This window comes from Plecotus auritus, assembly GCF_963455305.1.
Source record: "Plecotus auritus genome assembly, chromosome: 7".
Lineage (NCBI taxonomy): Eukaryota > Metazoa > Chordata > Mammalia > Chiroptera > Vespertilionidae > Plecotus > Plecotus auritus.
In genome coordinates this window covers 55971328-55987718 of record NC_137774.1, presented here as the reverse complement: position 1 = coordinate 55987718, position 16391 = coordinate 55971328, and the positions used below count along the sequence as shown (strand labels likewise).

At 51.1% G+C, this 16391-nt stretch overlaps 1 protein-coding gene and 1 pseudogene across 2 annotated transcripts in view; both read left to right on the top strand.

The window, feature by feature from the left end:
- Positions 1-3434, top strand: part of USP22 (ubiquitin specific peptidase 22) — a 62130-nt gene extending 58696 nt beyond the window's left edge. Inside the window, exon 13 of the mRNA XM_080682146.1 lies at positions 349-3434. Coding sequence (XP_080538272.1) covers positions 349-391 — 43 coding nt within the window. The 3' untranslated portion in view covers positions 392-3434. The remainder of the gene's footprint in view (positions 1-348) is intronic.
- An 8761-nt stretch (positions 3435-12195) lies between these two features.
- On the top strand, positions 12196-14407 carry LOC308252624 (solute carrier family 2, facilitated glucose transporter member 3-like; annotated as a pseudogene). The gene is made up of 2 exons: positions 12196-13340; positions 14000-14407. The product of its transcript is annotated as a solute carrier family 2, facilitated glucose transporter member 3-like (transcript).
- Positions 14408-16391: the final 1984 nt, after the last annotated feature.

Sequence of the window (16391 nt, the reverse complement as noted above, 5' to 3'; positions counted from 1 at the left end):
TGGGGAGTCTGCATAGTACAGCCCCGGGCAGTGGTCAGTGGTCCTGCCTCCGCGGCAAGAGTCTTACTAGCAGTGGCACTGACCCGGGGCCTGAGTCCTGGACAACGGGGCCCGGTTCAGGGGCTGTTTCCTGGTGAATGGGCGGGATGGTGGGCTTGGGCATGAGGTGGGGCACTGCCACTTCCTAGGTAAGGACCCTCCTCCTTGGGGACTAAGAACCAAAACCCATCCAAACAAGAATCCGACTGCTGGTGACTGCGGTGCCAGGTCCGGGTGGGAGGGCAGGTCTTGTCGGGCCTCGTGCAGGGGACCTGAGGGACCGTCAGCATGCCGTCTTTGCCTCCGCAGGTACCTGCTGTTCTACCACAAACAGTTCCTGGAGTACGAATAGCCTCACCCTCTGGTCGTCGGAGCAAAGGCCATGAAGTGGCAGCCTCACAAAATGACCCGACCCCCACAGCATCGCAGCACCACCATCCCCACATCAGCGCCCGGGCATCGGTGCCTGCAGCCCGGGCCAGGGCTGTGGGTGTGGATGGACAGTGCGTGCGGGGGCCTGGGAGCTGCACAGCAGGAAAGCAAGAGAGGAAGGCGTGCCTGCATGGGAGGGCGGAGGGGGTGTGTCCCTGCTGTATCTCCTGCTCCTCAAACAGTGTGTGGGGCACCCCACCTCAGGGAGCAGCCTCGCCTCTGCTTCAGTGCTGCTGTGCTGTGCAGCTTCAGAAGGCACCAGCCCATGTCCAGGACACAATGGAAAGCCCCGAGGCTAGGCCAGAGGACCTGGCGGTGTTTGAGTTTCCGTGTCAAGTGTGTGCAGGGAGGCACTCGGCTTCTGCCAGCAGAGCCTGTGGGTGGAAGACACGGGATCGTCAGGCCTCTGCCTGCAGAGAGCAGCTCCGACTGCCTGGGGCGCCCGGCCGGCCCCTCCGTGCTTCTGGCCATGAACCCCCACCCCCTGCTCTTCCCGCGCCACGGACTTCATAACCGCAGTGTTCGTGACTGGATGCATCGAGTTTACGCTGAAATTGAGAGTTTCCTTCTCGAGAGAGTCTTGCTCTTGTGCTGTGTTGTTGCCCCACGCCCCCCGCACCCCCAGCCTTGGTGTCCTGGTGTCAGCTGGCAGGTGCGAGTCAGGCTACAGCAGTAGCAGTCTCACCGTGTTCCTCTTGAGTAAATGATGCGTTTTCCATGGCTTCATTGTTTTCCTTCCTCTTGTTTTCCCCTTGGCTGCCTGTCCCATGGTCCCTGTCACAGCCTGGTGGCACTGTCGGGTGAGGGGGAGTGCTCACCTTGCTGAGGGCCTGCTTCCCAGGGCCAGGGCGGGGCGGAAGGGCAGCTGCCTGGCTTGTGGGCAGAGCGGAGCACGGCCTGTCCTGTGCTGCATGCGTCTGTCTGTCCAGACCCCACCTCGGAGCTTTTGGTCCCTTTCTGAGACAAGAGCTGCGGGGGGACGAGTTGCTTGGATTCGTTGGCGGAGCAGCCTGTGCTGCCCGGCAGCATGCCCGAGCTGCGCTGTCCCTCCAGCCAGCAGACTCTCCTGGAGACCAGGTGTAAATGTTTGGCTCTGTGGCCACAGGTAGCATGTAAGCAAATGAGCCTAACTGTGTTCCCATAGAACTGGATGAACACTGAAACTTGAATTCCATGTAATTTCACATCATGACATTCTTTTTCACTGTTTAAAAACGTGTCAACTCCTCTTAGCTGACAGGCCACCCAGAAGCAGGCAGCGGGCCAGACTAGCTCATTAGCTGGGTGAGTTGGCAGGGCAGGTGCTCCAGGAGTTGAGCAGTTACACTCACTGTGGAAAATGCTGGAATATGCAAAGCAGCAGGCCACAGAACCATCCTACTGGGCAAAATCCCGAGTGATAGCTGTTCTCTTTCCGTTATTTTTCCACCTCTACCCAATCCCTGTCCCCTGGCAGCCCCCACACTGTTGTTTGTGTCCATGAGTTTTGTTCTACCTTTTTTCCTCATTCCCTCCCCCACTTCCAGTGCCCTGCCCCCCAGCTGGCGGCCTGCTTTCTGCTCATTGGACTCCACAGAGTGAGATGATATGGTACTTGCCTTTCTCTGACTGGCTGATTCCACTCAGCATAATGTTCTCCAGGTCCCTCCATGCTGTCGCAAAGGGTAAAATTTTCTTCCTTTTAATGATCAAGTAGTATTCCTTTGTGTGAATGTTCCACAGCTGTTTTATCCACTCTGCTGATGGGCACTTGGGCTGCTTCCACGTCATGTCTGTTGTAAAAAATGCTGCAATGGACATAGGGCCTAGTGATGGTTTTTGAAGCACTTGCTCAGCTCACTCTCAGTTATGTTTCTGCATTTATGGGATGCAGGCTTTAAAGCAAGTGTTTTCAGAGAAGTATTGGGGGAGGGGCCAGATCTTTAGGAATGGCTGCCTGTGTTGGGTATGTGCCTGCTTGGGAAGGCTGCTGGGGGAGTGGCGTCCTCAATGATGAGCATCGCTGGGCAGTAAGCTGACTGCGCTGGCGCGGGGTTCTGAGGCCTGAGGTCTCCCTGCGTCTGCTGCTGGGGCCTCCTTGCTGGGTGGAGGCCATAAAGCAGAGTGGGGAGTTTCTGGAAGATTATCTGATCTGGCCGGCCTGCTCCCCGACCTGTGCTCCCCCACCCTCCCGCTGTCATAGGCTCAGCCACCCTGAGGACACAGGACAGGGAGAGCAGTGGGGGCCACGCATGTCTTTTGTGGACATTATTTGAAGTGTGTGTCTCCAAGTTAGTTCTCCCCTTCGCCTTGGGGCTCTAAGCACTTGCCCGGCTGTGCCCTGAAGGGCTCCCCTCCTCCTGCCTCCCACCGGTCTGTGGTGGCGATGAAATGTTACATGAAATGTCCTCTTTAAAGAAGCTCCCTGTTCAGCTATTAAATTCAGGAAAATGGTTTTTGTTTCCTAACCACCACCACTATGTAGGTTCCTGTCGTCACCAAGTGTGTCTGACCACCACGGTGTCTTAGGTGGCCCCTCCGTTCCCATCATTGTATTTAAAATAACCTGAACTTCTGGGATGAGGCTGCTTCTCAGTGCCGGGCTTTCCCTCTTCAGGGTGCAGAGTGGTTCCAAGCAGTGGAGGTGCTGGGCCTCCCTGCAGCTCATGCGGCCCCTCCTGCAGGGACTAGACGGCCAAGGAGCTTTTGTGGTTTGGCTTGGTGTGTGCGCTTTCATTGTGTAAAATTGCCAGGTGGGGTTTTGTGCGTGTGTTTGTGTTTGCTTGTTTTTTAATAATTGAAGTGATTGGGGCCTGTTATAACCAAAACAAACATCGTAAGAAAAAGATTCCAGTGGTTGTTCCGTGGGTTTGTACCAAGATGTCTGCATCTCTTTCACCTACTGTGTGAGGAGTGTTTGGCCCTTCCCTCCCTTCATGCTTGTAGTCATTCTATGTCATAATAAAGCAACATTTTATTCTGAACATTGACTGGCTCTCCCCTTCCTCACACCTGCAGCCAAGGAGGGACTGGGGATGAGAGTCCCAGGGTGCGTGCCGCCTGGGAGCCGCCGCGCCACCTCATTCTCTGTCTGGCCCTGTCCTCTTGGGGGCAAGATGGGGACGTGCCCGGACGCCAGACTTCGCCTTCGCTATGCACAAGTCACCTGAGGGCTCCTTCGAATGTGGACGCGTGCGGCGTCTGATGCCAAGCCCTGGGCTGTTGTGTAGGAAGCTCCCAGGAGATGGAAAGAACAGGGGTAAGAAAATAAGCAGAGAGAAGGCTTGCACTGTCAGCTCTGATGGCCACAGGCAGCTGGCACCTGGGGCCCCTCCCCAGCACCTGCTCCTGGCCCTAGCACCTTGGCTGCTGTGCACCTGCCGGGCCCAAGCCTTCATTTCCGAGGTGCCAGGGAGTCCCTGGGGGTCTTGCTGAGCCCTCCCGTCCCCATGGTGCAGCCGTCGCTTCCCCTCACACAGAACAGGTGTCTCCCGGGGAGCTCTCCCTCTTAGGCTTCCTTTCAGGCAGCAGAGCCCACCCTCCAGGGCAGGAGGAAGAAGAGTGTGTGGTGAGATTCTTCAGTGTAAAGCTAGCAATCCCAGCCCGAGCCTGGGACCTGTCAGTGTGTTTTGGCCGTGGGGAGCCGGCACCATGTAATGGCCTCCGGTTAAAAGCACACACATTGGCCCAGAAGAGAAGACAGAGCCTCAGTCATACCCTTCACTGTGACAGGCTTTGGTAAGCGCAGCTGCCTTCCCCAGACGGAAGCGTGGCCTCATTTCCTGGTTGGAAGCAAGCTGCCTGGAATGTCGCAGCAACGGACAGAGGTGTGGACAGGCAGGGCAGGCGAATTCACCTGTGGAGTATTCCAGGGAAGAGAGTCTGCCACCTTCAGATGGAAGGGGCCCATGTGGTCCACCTGCCACCAGGCAGCCAGCTGGCCCCCTCGGACATGCTGTCCAGGAGTCGGCTGCCAGGCAGCGGCTCAGCAATCAGCCTGGCGAGCCTGGGTCAGGGCAGATAGGGGCATTGACCCTATTCTAGCTTCCTCCTCCGTCTTTTTTAAAAAAATACATTTTTATTGATTTTTGAGAGAGAGGAAGGGAGGATAGAGAAACATCGATGAGAGGGACACGTCAATTGATGGCTCGCCCCCTACTGGGGATCAAGCTGGCAACCCGGGCATGTGCCCTGACTGGGAATTGAACCTCTTGGTTCATGGGTCAACGCTCAACCACCAAGCCACACTGACTGGGCCTCTACTTCTCTCTTGATGGCCACTTCACGAGTCTGCCAAGCAAGCACAGGGCCGGGAAGGACATGACCTGCATCCCCGAGGTGTGCTCCTGTGCCCCTGGTCGTGAAGAGCGCCTTGGGATGAGTTCTGGGCACTGGGATGCAGATGCCTGCACTGTCTGCCCGTTTTGAGAGTTCTGTTCCCATCCAAATCTGGTCACTAACCTTTAAACCCTCTTCCAAGTCCTTGACAATCCATCCAAGCTGTTGGCGACTTCCCATAAGCCCATGTAGATCAGCACTGTGGGCCTCTCTCCAAAGTGGGAAACAAATGTCCAGCTCCCAAGTTCTACTCCTAGGGTTTCCTTCATCGCATTCAGCAGGTGGTCTCAGTTCCCTGGTCAGAGAACTGTGGGGCCATACACAGGTCTCTGGTGACGAAGCCTGAGCCACCTGCTCAGGTCACTTACAGCACCTTCTGGCCATGCCCTTCCCACTCTGGCCACTGTACCCACCCCACCTCAAGGCAGACGACACTCGGTTTACGGTGGGATGCTCAGGCTTCCTGGTCAACTGTTGTCCTATGAATGGTGTGTAGTCTCCACTAAGTCCAAGAACAGCAAACAAGGTATTTCTAAGAGGAACTATGCAGAGGAGGGTGCTCTGCCCGGGAATCCTGGAGTCCGTGCTGTTTTCCCATTGTATCGCCCAGTCTCCACGAGGCCTCCTGTTGCCCTCAGCCCTCTGAGCACCAGTGGTCTCTCTGGACCATGAGGTCTGAGTGGTGGTGCAGCCTGAACTTGCTGCTTGGGTCCCACTGGGAGCGGAGCCGTGTGGCGCCTCTGGCGATGGGTCGAATTGGCACTTGGTGGGGTGTGCTGCCTCCAATCCCAGCAAGGCCTGCCAGGCGTTGGGCCTCTACGTTGTAGGTGGTCCAAGGTGCAGCAGCTTCCATCTTGCAGTGGACATCTCTTAAAGAAAAATGTTCTTAGTGATTTTTAGAGAGAGAGGAAGGGAGAGGGATAGATAGAAACATTGATGAGAGGAACATCATCGATTGGCTGCTCCTGCAACTGGGCATGTGCCCTTTCGGGATTGAACCAGCAGCATCTTGGTTCCTGTGCCTATGCTCAGTGCTGAGCCATGCCTGCCTGAGAGGATATCTTGATACACTTCAAACCACTAGGACATCATTGAGTGGGGAGCCCTGAGTTTTGGGGAATTTATTTCTCATGCTTTGGTTCACTTGTCTTGTTAAAACATTTATAGAATTTGCTACTTCCTGCTCATCAGCAAAAAGTCATCAACATTGTGAACCTGAGTAATCTATAATAACAAAAGTGTAATATGCTTATTAGACCGGACAGCCGAACAACCTTCTAGATGTCATTCCGGACGAAGCCGCGGGGGCCGAGGCAGAGGCGGTTAGGGGCGATGAGGCAGGCAGGCAGGCCAGCGGTTAGGAACCAGCGGTCCTGGATTGCAAGAGGGATGTCTGACTGCCAGTTTCAGGCCTAAACTGGCATTTGGACATCCCCCGAGGGGTCCCGGATTTAGAGGGTGCAGGCCAGGCTGAGGAAAAACCTCCTCCAGGCTGAGGAAAAACCTCCTCCTCTCCATCCCTCCCCCCCCCCCCCATGTGCGCCTCTAGTATTTTATGAAATAGCAAGATGGTTAATATTTCTCTAGATTGTATGATAGCAGCAAGCAGCATTAATCCAGTCCTGGGGCTAAAGGCTGTACCATGAAGGCACACTGTTGGCCCTCCATGGAGGAAATGAACTGCCTCGTGATCCTTACAGATGGGTGGAGAGAGCAGGGCAGCAGCCAGGTCAGCAGGTGCATCCTCAGTGCCACAGCATGGTGATTGGCTCCAGGAAAGAGCCAGCATCTGTGAGGGCACCTGAGTGGGTTTATAGTTAGTACAGGCATAGCTTTACTTCATTGGGCTTCACAGATGTTGCTGTTTCTTTTTTTTCTTTTTTTCTTTTTTTTTTTTTTTTACAAATTGAAGGCCAGCAAAAAGATTACAACTGACTTTATTGTGATAATTGCTTTATAGCAGTGATCTGGAACTGAACCCGCAGTCTCCTAGGTGTGTCCCAGTCTATAGTCATTTTCTAAGACCCGTCAGATTTCTGCATGGACAAACAGGTGAATTACATGGGAGAGTGATAGGTGTCACGGTGCTTTGAAGTCGTTGATGGGAGCGTTAATCTTTGAAATCCCACGCCCTCCGGGAATATGGGACTGCTTCTAGTTTATTATCTTTGTCAGGAGGTAAGGTCAGAGACTTCCACATATTCTTCCAACCTTAGCCTCCTCCGGTGGGTCAGAGAGTGACTGTGGGGATCCTGCCAGTTGTCAAGTATGCCCACTGTACACTCAACAGGAGAACTAACCACAGGCTGGATCCAGTACTTGTCAGTTTTTAAAACTAAGTTGCACATATAATGTCCACTGTCTCCACCGGCATGGAAGAGTGCAGTGACTGGCCTGTGTCTGCTTCCTAGGAGACATTTAGTTTTCCCTTTCACTGGTCTGAAAAGGAGAAAGTGTCAAAATGAAGTAGGAAGGAAAAACAAGGCATTTTGCTCAGACCGTTCGGGAACTCCCTGATGAGCTGGAAGCCAAGGCCCACTGGGCGGTTTCATGCCCAGAACAAGAGCCGCCTGGGAGCCTGGAAGGCCTCCTGACCCCAGAGTCTGATCTGATTGGTCTGATAAGGGCCTCAGGATTTTTGTTACAGGTTTCCCGCAGGGACTCTGACGCTCAGCTCAGCTGCCCATAAGAGGCCTGGACAGTGCAGCTCCTGGTCGGTGGGAGTGTCGCCTGTAGGTTGCCTTCCCGGTCTGGCACGGATAGTGGTGTACTCATGGTGTAGTCGGGTGCGAGAGGGAGGCAACCAGTGAGTGTTTCTTTCCCTTCCATTCTCTCTAAAATCAATAAGCATATTTAAAAAACAAAATAGAAAAGAAACACCAGCCCAAATGGCATGAGGAAAATTTTAGAGCCAAGAAAACATAGCTAGAAAAACCCAGGCAGTGGCTGACTTTGCACCTCCTTGGAGATCCAAGAGCCAGTGTACCCAGTGGTCAGAGTGAGACCATCCAGATTACAACTCTTCACATCCATAAGAGAGACACTCAGGGGGCAGACTCTGAGCGCCAAAGCCCCACTGAACTTGCTGCCTCACACAACCACATCAAAACTACAACTAAGACAAAACGGATATCATCCGGAACCACGGGAAGGCTGGCTGAGTGGAAGTTAAACAACTAGAAGGAAAGCGAAAAGCACACTGAGACTGGGAGGAGGTGTGGAGGTGTGGAAGTGAAGTGCGGAGGTACAGAGGCGTGCGAGGAAAAGGGCTGGCAATTGGATATGCTGTTGTCTTTTTCAATCAGGAGGGAGATACAAGCTCCCGACTGCTCTGAACTCCAGTTCCAGGCGAGACTCTGGGGACCCAGACTCATATGGGGAGAAACTGGACTGTCTGGCATCGGGCTGGAATGTGAGGGCAGCTTTCTCTCAGAGGTGCTCACAGTGATCATTGTTCCTGCACGGTGCCGCGGGACACAGAGACCCGGGGGCCTCTTCGGGGCAGGACTGACAGGTAGCCATTGCTGTTTGCTCTGTCCTGGTGATTCCCTGAGACCCCACCCCACCCAATTTAAAACCCCACCCAAGCTGTGCGCAGAGGCTTTTGCATATGAATGGCCTGGTCTTTTGTAATCTAAAACCTAACAAACTGCAGCTGGGTCAGAGAGCCCCAGAGCCTCCAAAAGAAGGCCCAAGGCTGGACAGCAACTTGCATTGCTTCACAGCTGGGCCTCATCTGGGCACCTCCAAACCCCAAACAAAGAGGAGGAATCTGCAGATCTCTCTGTAGCTCCTGCTGGGTGGCCTCAGGCAGTGGCTGACTTTGCACCTCCTTGGAGATCCAAGAGCCAGTGTACCCAGGGGTCAGAGTGAGACCATCCAGATTACAACTCTTCAGATCCATAAGAGACACACTCAGGGGGCAGACTCAGTGAGCACCAAAGCCCCACTGAAGCAAATCTTGCCCCATAAGGGTGTCTCCAGTACAGAAGTTCTCCCATTGTAGACACAACTGATCCTCACAGCCAATTGGCCTGGAGGTCAATTCCAGTGATACCAACAGCAATCAAGGCTTAACTACAACAAGACTGTGCATACAGCCCACAAAGGGGTTCACCAAGAGTGTCCACCACAGGTAATTAGGGAGGCTGAGCCACTGGGCCCTATAGGACACCTAGCACACAAAGCCACTCTATCAACACAGGGAAGCAGCCAAAATGCAGAGATAAAGGAACAGGTCACAAATGAAAGAAATGGAGGAAAGAAAACTACTGGATATAGAGTTCAAAACCACGGTTATAAGGTTACTCAAGAATCTTCTAGAAACCTCCGAGAAATTTAGTGAGACCCTCAAGGATATGAAAAAGGACCAACTAGAAATTAAGCATACACTGACTGAAATAAAGAAGAATATACAGAGATCCAACAGCAGGCTAGAGGATTCCAAGAATCAAGTCAAAGATTTGAAATGCGAAGAAACAAAAAATACCCAACCGGAAAAGCAAAAAGAATCCAAAAATATGAAGATAGTGTAAGGAGCCTCTGGGACAACTTCAAGCGTACCAACATCCGAATTATAGGTGTGCCAGAAGAGAGAGAGCAAGATATTGAAAACCCATTTGAAGAAATAATGACAGAAAACTTCCCCTACCTGGTGAAAGAAATAGACTTACAAGTCCAGGAAGTGCACAGAACCCCAAATAAAAGGAATCCAAAGAGGACCACACCAAGACACATTACAATTAAAATGCCAAGAGCAAAAGACAAAGAGAGAATATTAAAAGCAGCAAGAGAAAAACATTTACTACAAGGGAGCACCCATATGACTGTCAGCTGATTTCTCAACAGAAACTATGCAGGCCAGATGGGAGTGGCAAGAAATATTCAAAGTGATGAAGAGCAAGAACCTACAACCAAGATTACTCTACACAGCAAAGCTATCATTCAGAATGGAAGGGCAGATAAAGAGCTTCACAGACAAGAAAAAGCTAAAGGAGTTCATCACCACCAAACCAATATTATATGAAATGCTGAAAGGTATTCTTTAAGAAGAGGAAGAAGAAGAAAAAGGTAAAGATAAAAAATTATGAACAACAAAGCGACAACAAATACATACCTACCAACAAGTGAATCTAAAAATCAAGTGAATAAAAAATCTGATGAACAGAATAAACTAGTGAATGTAATAGAATCAGGCATAGAGAGGGAGTGGACTGACAATTCTCGGGGGGAAAGGGGTGTGGGGGGTGCGGGAAGAGACTGGACTAAAGGGGTGTGGGGGGTGCGGGAAGAGACTGTCCTATGGATGAGGACAGGGGAGGGGGCGGTAAGGGCGGGGGGGAGTGTGTGCCAGGTGGAGGGGAGCTATGGGGCGAAAAAAGAGGAACAACTGTAATAATCTGAACAATAAAGATTTATTAAAAATAAAAAAAGAAAACATAGCTAGAGAAAAATCTAACCCTTCCCCATCTCCTTTGTTCCAAAACTAATTTTGAGAAGCTTCTAAAACCATATCTGATGCAGTGAGATTTTTAAGAAACTGGGGAGAGGGAGACACTTGGGCAGAGGGAAGGGCCTTATAGAAAGCAGCAAGTGAAGTGCATGTGGCCTGCGTGACCAGTGACCAGAGCACCTCCAGCCCCAGGGAGAGGGGAGCAGCCCCGGGAGATGGAGAAGCAGCCTCAGGAAATGGAGGAGAGGCCCTGGGAAGATGGAGAAAAGGCCCAGGGAGTGGGGGAGTCATCCTGGGGAGATGGAGGAGCAGCCCTGGGGAGATGGAGGAGTGGTCCTGGGAGTGGGGGAGCCATCCTGGGGAGATGGAGGAGCAGCCCTGGGGAGATGGAGGAGAGGCCCGTGGAGTGGGGGAGCATTCCTAGTGGAGGGAGCAGCAGAGGTGGAGGCTCGGGGCAGGAGCAGGAATGAAAGGATTTCCTCGAGGACAGAATGGGAGTTGGGCACCAGAGCTCGGTGTGTTTGTCAAGGTCACTCGGCTGCCAGCTGCCAGCTAGAAAGCAGAAAGCCCCTCCTTCCCTAGAAATAAAAAGCTGGATCATCTATAAAACTGCATTTTCTCTGGGACCCATCCATGCACTGAAGCTGCAGGGCAGCCAATGACCCTGGAGTCTGAGGAAAGTGGGTGTCCCCAAGGGGAGGGGCAGCCTCTGCTAATCAAGGCGAGGATGGGTTTGCAAGAAGAGCAGAACTGAGAGCTACAGAGGAGGTGACACCACCTGCAGGTTCCTCTCCACAGACTCCACTGGACCCTCATAAAAAATATCAGGCACAGAGGGGAGACCCCCTCGGGGGTGCAGGCTCAGGCATGGGGAGGCCCGTGACAGGACATGCAGCCCCCTCAGACTTCCCCTAGCAAACCGAAGCTGCATGCTACTGTGGAAAGGGCAGCAAGCCCTGTTGCCTGCAGCTGGGGCAGGAGACTGGCCTGGCCTGAGGTGGGAGCAGCTCCTATGTGGAGTGGGATGGGGAGGGTCCTGCACAAGCCTCACCCCTACCAGGAGCACAGGAACTGCCTGAGGTGGAGCAGGCACCAGGTCATAGCCACTATCACCAAGGATGGAGAAAGACCCTTTTGAGGCGAGGCCCACAGAGGAGGCGCTGGGCCAAGGGCAGAGCAGGAATATTGGGAATCCGGACCCCAGCTAAGAACATGGGCGCATTGGAGGCATTTAAATCCTGAGCTGGTCACTCTCAGTTCCTGACTTGGTTGGTCCCACCCTGCACACTCAGTCCAGCAGGAAAACAGGCATTCCTACCTCCAGGCATAAATGCTTCCTGCTTCAGTCTCTATCCAGGTCTGTCATTCAAAACATTTCAAGACACAAAAGAGCAAGTGACTACCCACTGTGAAGAGACCAACCAATGCCCCAGCTGTTGAATTGTCAGGAAATTTGAACCAAGATCAGTATGTTGAAGGCCAAACTCGGAGCCCTGAAGGAATGGGGGGGAGGGGGGGGCTTCGGGCCCGGGGACACGGAGCCCGGTAGGAATTGGGGGGGCTTTGGCAGAGATGGAGTATTCAGGAGGCAGCTGGTGGGGGTGCTCGGAGGACAGTAGTAAGAGGAAGACCTTTGACGGCCACCGGTGGGTTCAGCACAGCTGAGGAAGGAAGCGTGAAACAAAGCCACTAGGACTTCCCCAAACTGCAACACCGAGAAACCAGGTAGTGGCACCCACTAAGTAGTGGCACCAGGGCCAGGGCACAATAAATATTGACCAGTTTGAAGAGATAATGGCTGAAGAATGTGAGGCTGAAAGGTAGCGCAATGCTGAGGACCTGAAGAAAAACCTGCTGACAGAGAAGGACATTTTGAAGGTTTTGTTGGCTGAAAAAGTCTCTGGAATCCCCCTCCAGAACTTTCTTGAAGATTCGAAAAGAATTAAATTAGGGCCATGGGGACACAGAAGGTCCCTGCACCGCTGATCTTTGCCAGCACCATTGCTACAACAGGCTCTTTCCAGTTTGGTGACAGCACTGGAGTCAGCAGTGCCCTGAGATGGTCATCAAGGACTCATCCATCACCCTTTGGAAGAGCAGTTGGAAAGCCCTCCCAGGCACGTGCGGGAAGGTCCCTGGTCCTGGTCTGTGTCTGTCTTCCCCTTTGGTGGTGTGATTGGATCCTTCTCCATTAGACTCTTTGGCAACTGCTTTGGCAGGCGGGATGCAGTGCTTATTGTCAACCTATTGGCTACCATTGGTGGCTGCCTTATGGGATTCTGCAAATTAGCAGAGACAATTGCCATGTAGACCCTGGGCTGGTTGGTAATTGGCCTCTTGCAGACTCTGCACAGGTTTGAGCCCATGTGCATTGGAGAGATGTCTCCTACTGCCCTGTGGGAGCCGTTGGCACTCTGAACCAGTTGGGCATCATCATCAGGATTCTGGTGGCCCAGATCTTTGGTGTGAAAGTCATCTTGGGAAGTGAAGACCTTTGGCCCGTGCTGTTGGGCTTCACCATCCTTCCATCTTTCCTACAAGTCATAGCCTTTCCATTTGCCCAGAAAGTCCTAGATTCTTGCTGATTAAGAGAAAGGAAAAGGACAGTGCTAGAAAGGCCCTCCAGTGGTTGTGGGGCAGCCAGGACGTGAATCAGGACATCCAGGAGATGAAAGAGGGGAGTGGGGGATGTCACAAGAAAAGCAAGCCACTGTGCTGTAGCTCTGTAGATCCCCGAGCTGCCAACAGCCCCTCATGATTTCCATCATGCTCCAGCTCTCTCAGCAACTCTCTGGAATCAATGCTGTGTTCTATTACTCAACAGGAATCTTCAAAATGCTGGTGTTAAGGAGCCCATCTCTGCCATCATTGGTGCCGGTGTGGTTAACACCATCGTCACTGTAGTATTTCTGTTTCTGGTGGAAAGGGCAGGAAGGAGGACTCTACACATGACTGGCCTTGGAGGAATGGCTTCTTGTTCCATCCTCACAACTATGTCCATGTTATTAGCAGGTGAGTATAGCTGGATGAGCTTCATTTGCATTGGGGCTATCTTGGTGTTCGTGCCTTCTTTGAAATTGGCCCAGGCCCAGACCCTGGTTTTGAAGTATGGTAGCAATCATCTCAGGTAAAAACTGAAGTTTAACTTTAATTTTAACCCTGCTGTTTTGGCTTCTGTACTTATTTGCTTGCTAAAACAATAGAAAAGTTATTTTGATTTTCTGAACTTATGTATGCTATCCCAATCAATTGAATACTCCATTGTTGGTGGTTTGAATATTTCATTGATTGTGATCTTACTGGTTATCGAAGCACATTCGTCTGTACCTGGAAACCAGGACAGCACAATTACCCTAAATTGCCTCAGTGGCTACAGATAATGCGTTCCGGTTGACTCAGTGGTCCCAAGACCAGTACAGCACAATTATTCTAAATTGCCTCAGTGGCTACAGATAATGTGTTTCCATTGACTCAGTGATCCTTAGACCCAAAACTATAATTAATCTTTATAGATAACTAACTTGCTCAACTTCGCTTCTGTAACTGCTTTGTGCAAACCAGGTTCCTCATTCTAAACCCAAAGATGCAATCGATACCTTTGTGATATTCTGCCTATATAAGCCAGATGTGGCCAGCATTTCAGGGTTGTGAGATTTGGAAAGCTTATACTCCTTCATAACCGCCGGCCTTTGAATAAATGACTCCATAATTTGACTTTTTGAGGCGTCCTTTGTGAGATTCGGGGGTACACTACAACAGTTTATTGTGGCCAAACTCTTCAGCCAGGGACCCCGCTTAGCTGCACTGGCAGTGGCTGGCTGCTCCTACTGTACCTCCAACTTTTTGGTTGGATTGCTCTTCCCGGCAGCTGCATTCTATCTAGGACCCTACATGTTTATTGTCTTCACTGGCTTCCTTGTGATCTTCTTGGTCTTTGCCTTCTTGAAAGTTCCTGAGACCTGCAGCAGGACTTTTGAGGAAAGTACATGAGCCTTTGCAGGGCAGGCACACGTGGCTAACAGAGCTGACAGAGGCGCCTTTGAAATGAACAGCAGGCAGCCTGGTAAGCAGACCACCACCAATGGCTCAGCCATGCTTCCTTCCTACCTCCCTCCCAGCATGCAAAGTAGCCTCTCCCTGAATGGGGAGAGACCTCACAGGTTGTAAGCCAGGACTGTTTCTGAATGCTGCTACTTGATGCTTTTCTCATCCCCACACCCCATGAGCACTCAGAGGACCCCATGACTGCTCAGAGAACCCCATGAATGCTCAGAGGACTCTGTGCTGGGTTAGTTGTATCTTCAGTGGCTTTTTAAACATTTCATTTCTTGGACATTCTCTTCTGTTGAGAAGAGACCAAGTGAACCTACCTTCATTTCAGGAGGAATTGCCTACTTGGCATTTACCAGCTTTGCCAGCTCTTCCTCCTTTAAGTTCTAACATTGCTTGACGAGGGCATGTAGGGGAGAAAGAGTCCCTCAACCTCAGACTCACCAGGAAGCAGATATACATGAGAGTGTGGAGGGCTGAGAGGAATTACATAAGAGCACCTTCCTCACTTCCATACAGCTCTGCAGAGCAAATTAATTGGAATTTTATTTATCTTCTGGTTTTATTGCGTAAATATTTATTTTTTAAGTGTAATTTTACCAAATAATGAAAACATAAGGAGATTGAGGTTTAGAGGGAGGGACTTAAAGAGTTTATAGAGTGGAAGATTTGATACTGGAGAGGTTTATCTACACTAATAAAAGAGTAAGATGCAAATTGATCATACCTTCATGATGCCCACCAGCCAATCAGGAGTGAGTATGCAAATTAACCCAACAAAGATGGCGGATTAATTTGCATATGCAGGCGCTGAGCGGCTGAGGGTGTTCCGCACCACCCCAGCCGCTCTGGGCCTCTGGGCTGCGTGGGAAGGTGGAAAGGTGGCTCTGGCTGGAGTGAAGGCGGTGCCGGCAGCCAAGGGAAGGAAGTCCCATTCTTGCACAAGTCTTCATGCATTGGGCCTCTAGTAGTTTAATAAGGGTATATTTACACAGAAATGTAATGCATTATTGGAAGGTATATGGTGTGTGAGGTTTGCAGATTGCCTCTTAACATTTCTGTCCTTCAGATGGAAATTCTCAAGTTCAATTTCTCAGAAAGCTCATGAGCCTGTGTAAAGAAGCTACTGGTTTCCTTCAGAATGTTTTTCTTTAAGATCATATGTAGTATTACTTGAAACCCAGGGTTATTACTAAGGTGGGCATTGTAATTAATGGTGGTTGATGGGTTCTGATTTTGGGTGTGGTCCAGAGAAGGGTAGGTTGTAGAAATTGATTGTCTCCCTCTTATAGTGGACTCACTTTTTTTTAAGTGTTCCTACCACTCATCTGGTGGGAGAGCAACCTAAAATATTGGTTCTTGGTAAAGGTTTGGATTTTCTGCATTTTGTTCTTTAGGATATTTTAGACGTTTAGATTTTTAAAAATTTTGTTTTAAGCCATAGCTTTAAAAGAGTTCGGAGGAAAGTGCTCATAGCTAACTTGGAATGTGTAACCTCAGCATTGGGGGAGGGCTTTTCCTGACAGCTGCTCCCTCGGGAAGCAGGGCACTCCTGTAGGGTCAGCTGTGCCTGTTTTTGTCTGTTTCCACGTCAAGTTGCTTGTCGTGTTCCCATAGACCACATCGGAGGTGGTGGGTAAATGTGCACGGAGCCCACACTGGGAGAGTATGCATGTGTGTGCACTGTCGCTTTGCTCCGGGTGGGAGTGGGTTATTGGTAACTTGCTTCCTCTGTGTTCCTACTGCCCCCTTTTGGGTGGAACGTGTTAAAGCCCATCCTGTGTGTATGTAGCCCTGCCTCTGCTGGTGGGATTTGCATCTGTGCTTTCTTCCTAACATGTAGAGAACTCGGCCTCACTCTCCACACAGACAATGGAGCAGGAGAGTGTGAAATCAGGACGTGTGACCTCCTAGGGGATCTAGAGGGAAGTCATGGGGGGAAAGGAGGCATTCTTTTCAAGAAGAAACACACTAAGACGTGTAAATCTGTAAAGTTTCAAAGAGTTAGATGAGATGGAGGTATTTACTAGTACACACGCCACAGGTCACACCTCCACTACCTAGTTCCCTGTATGTTTACTAGTATAAATGATGACACCCT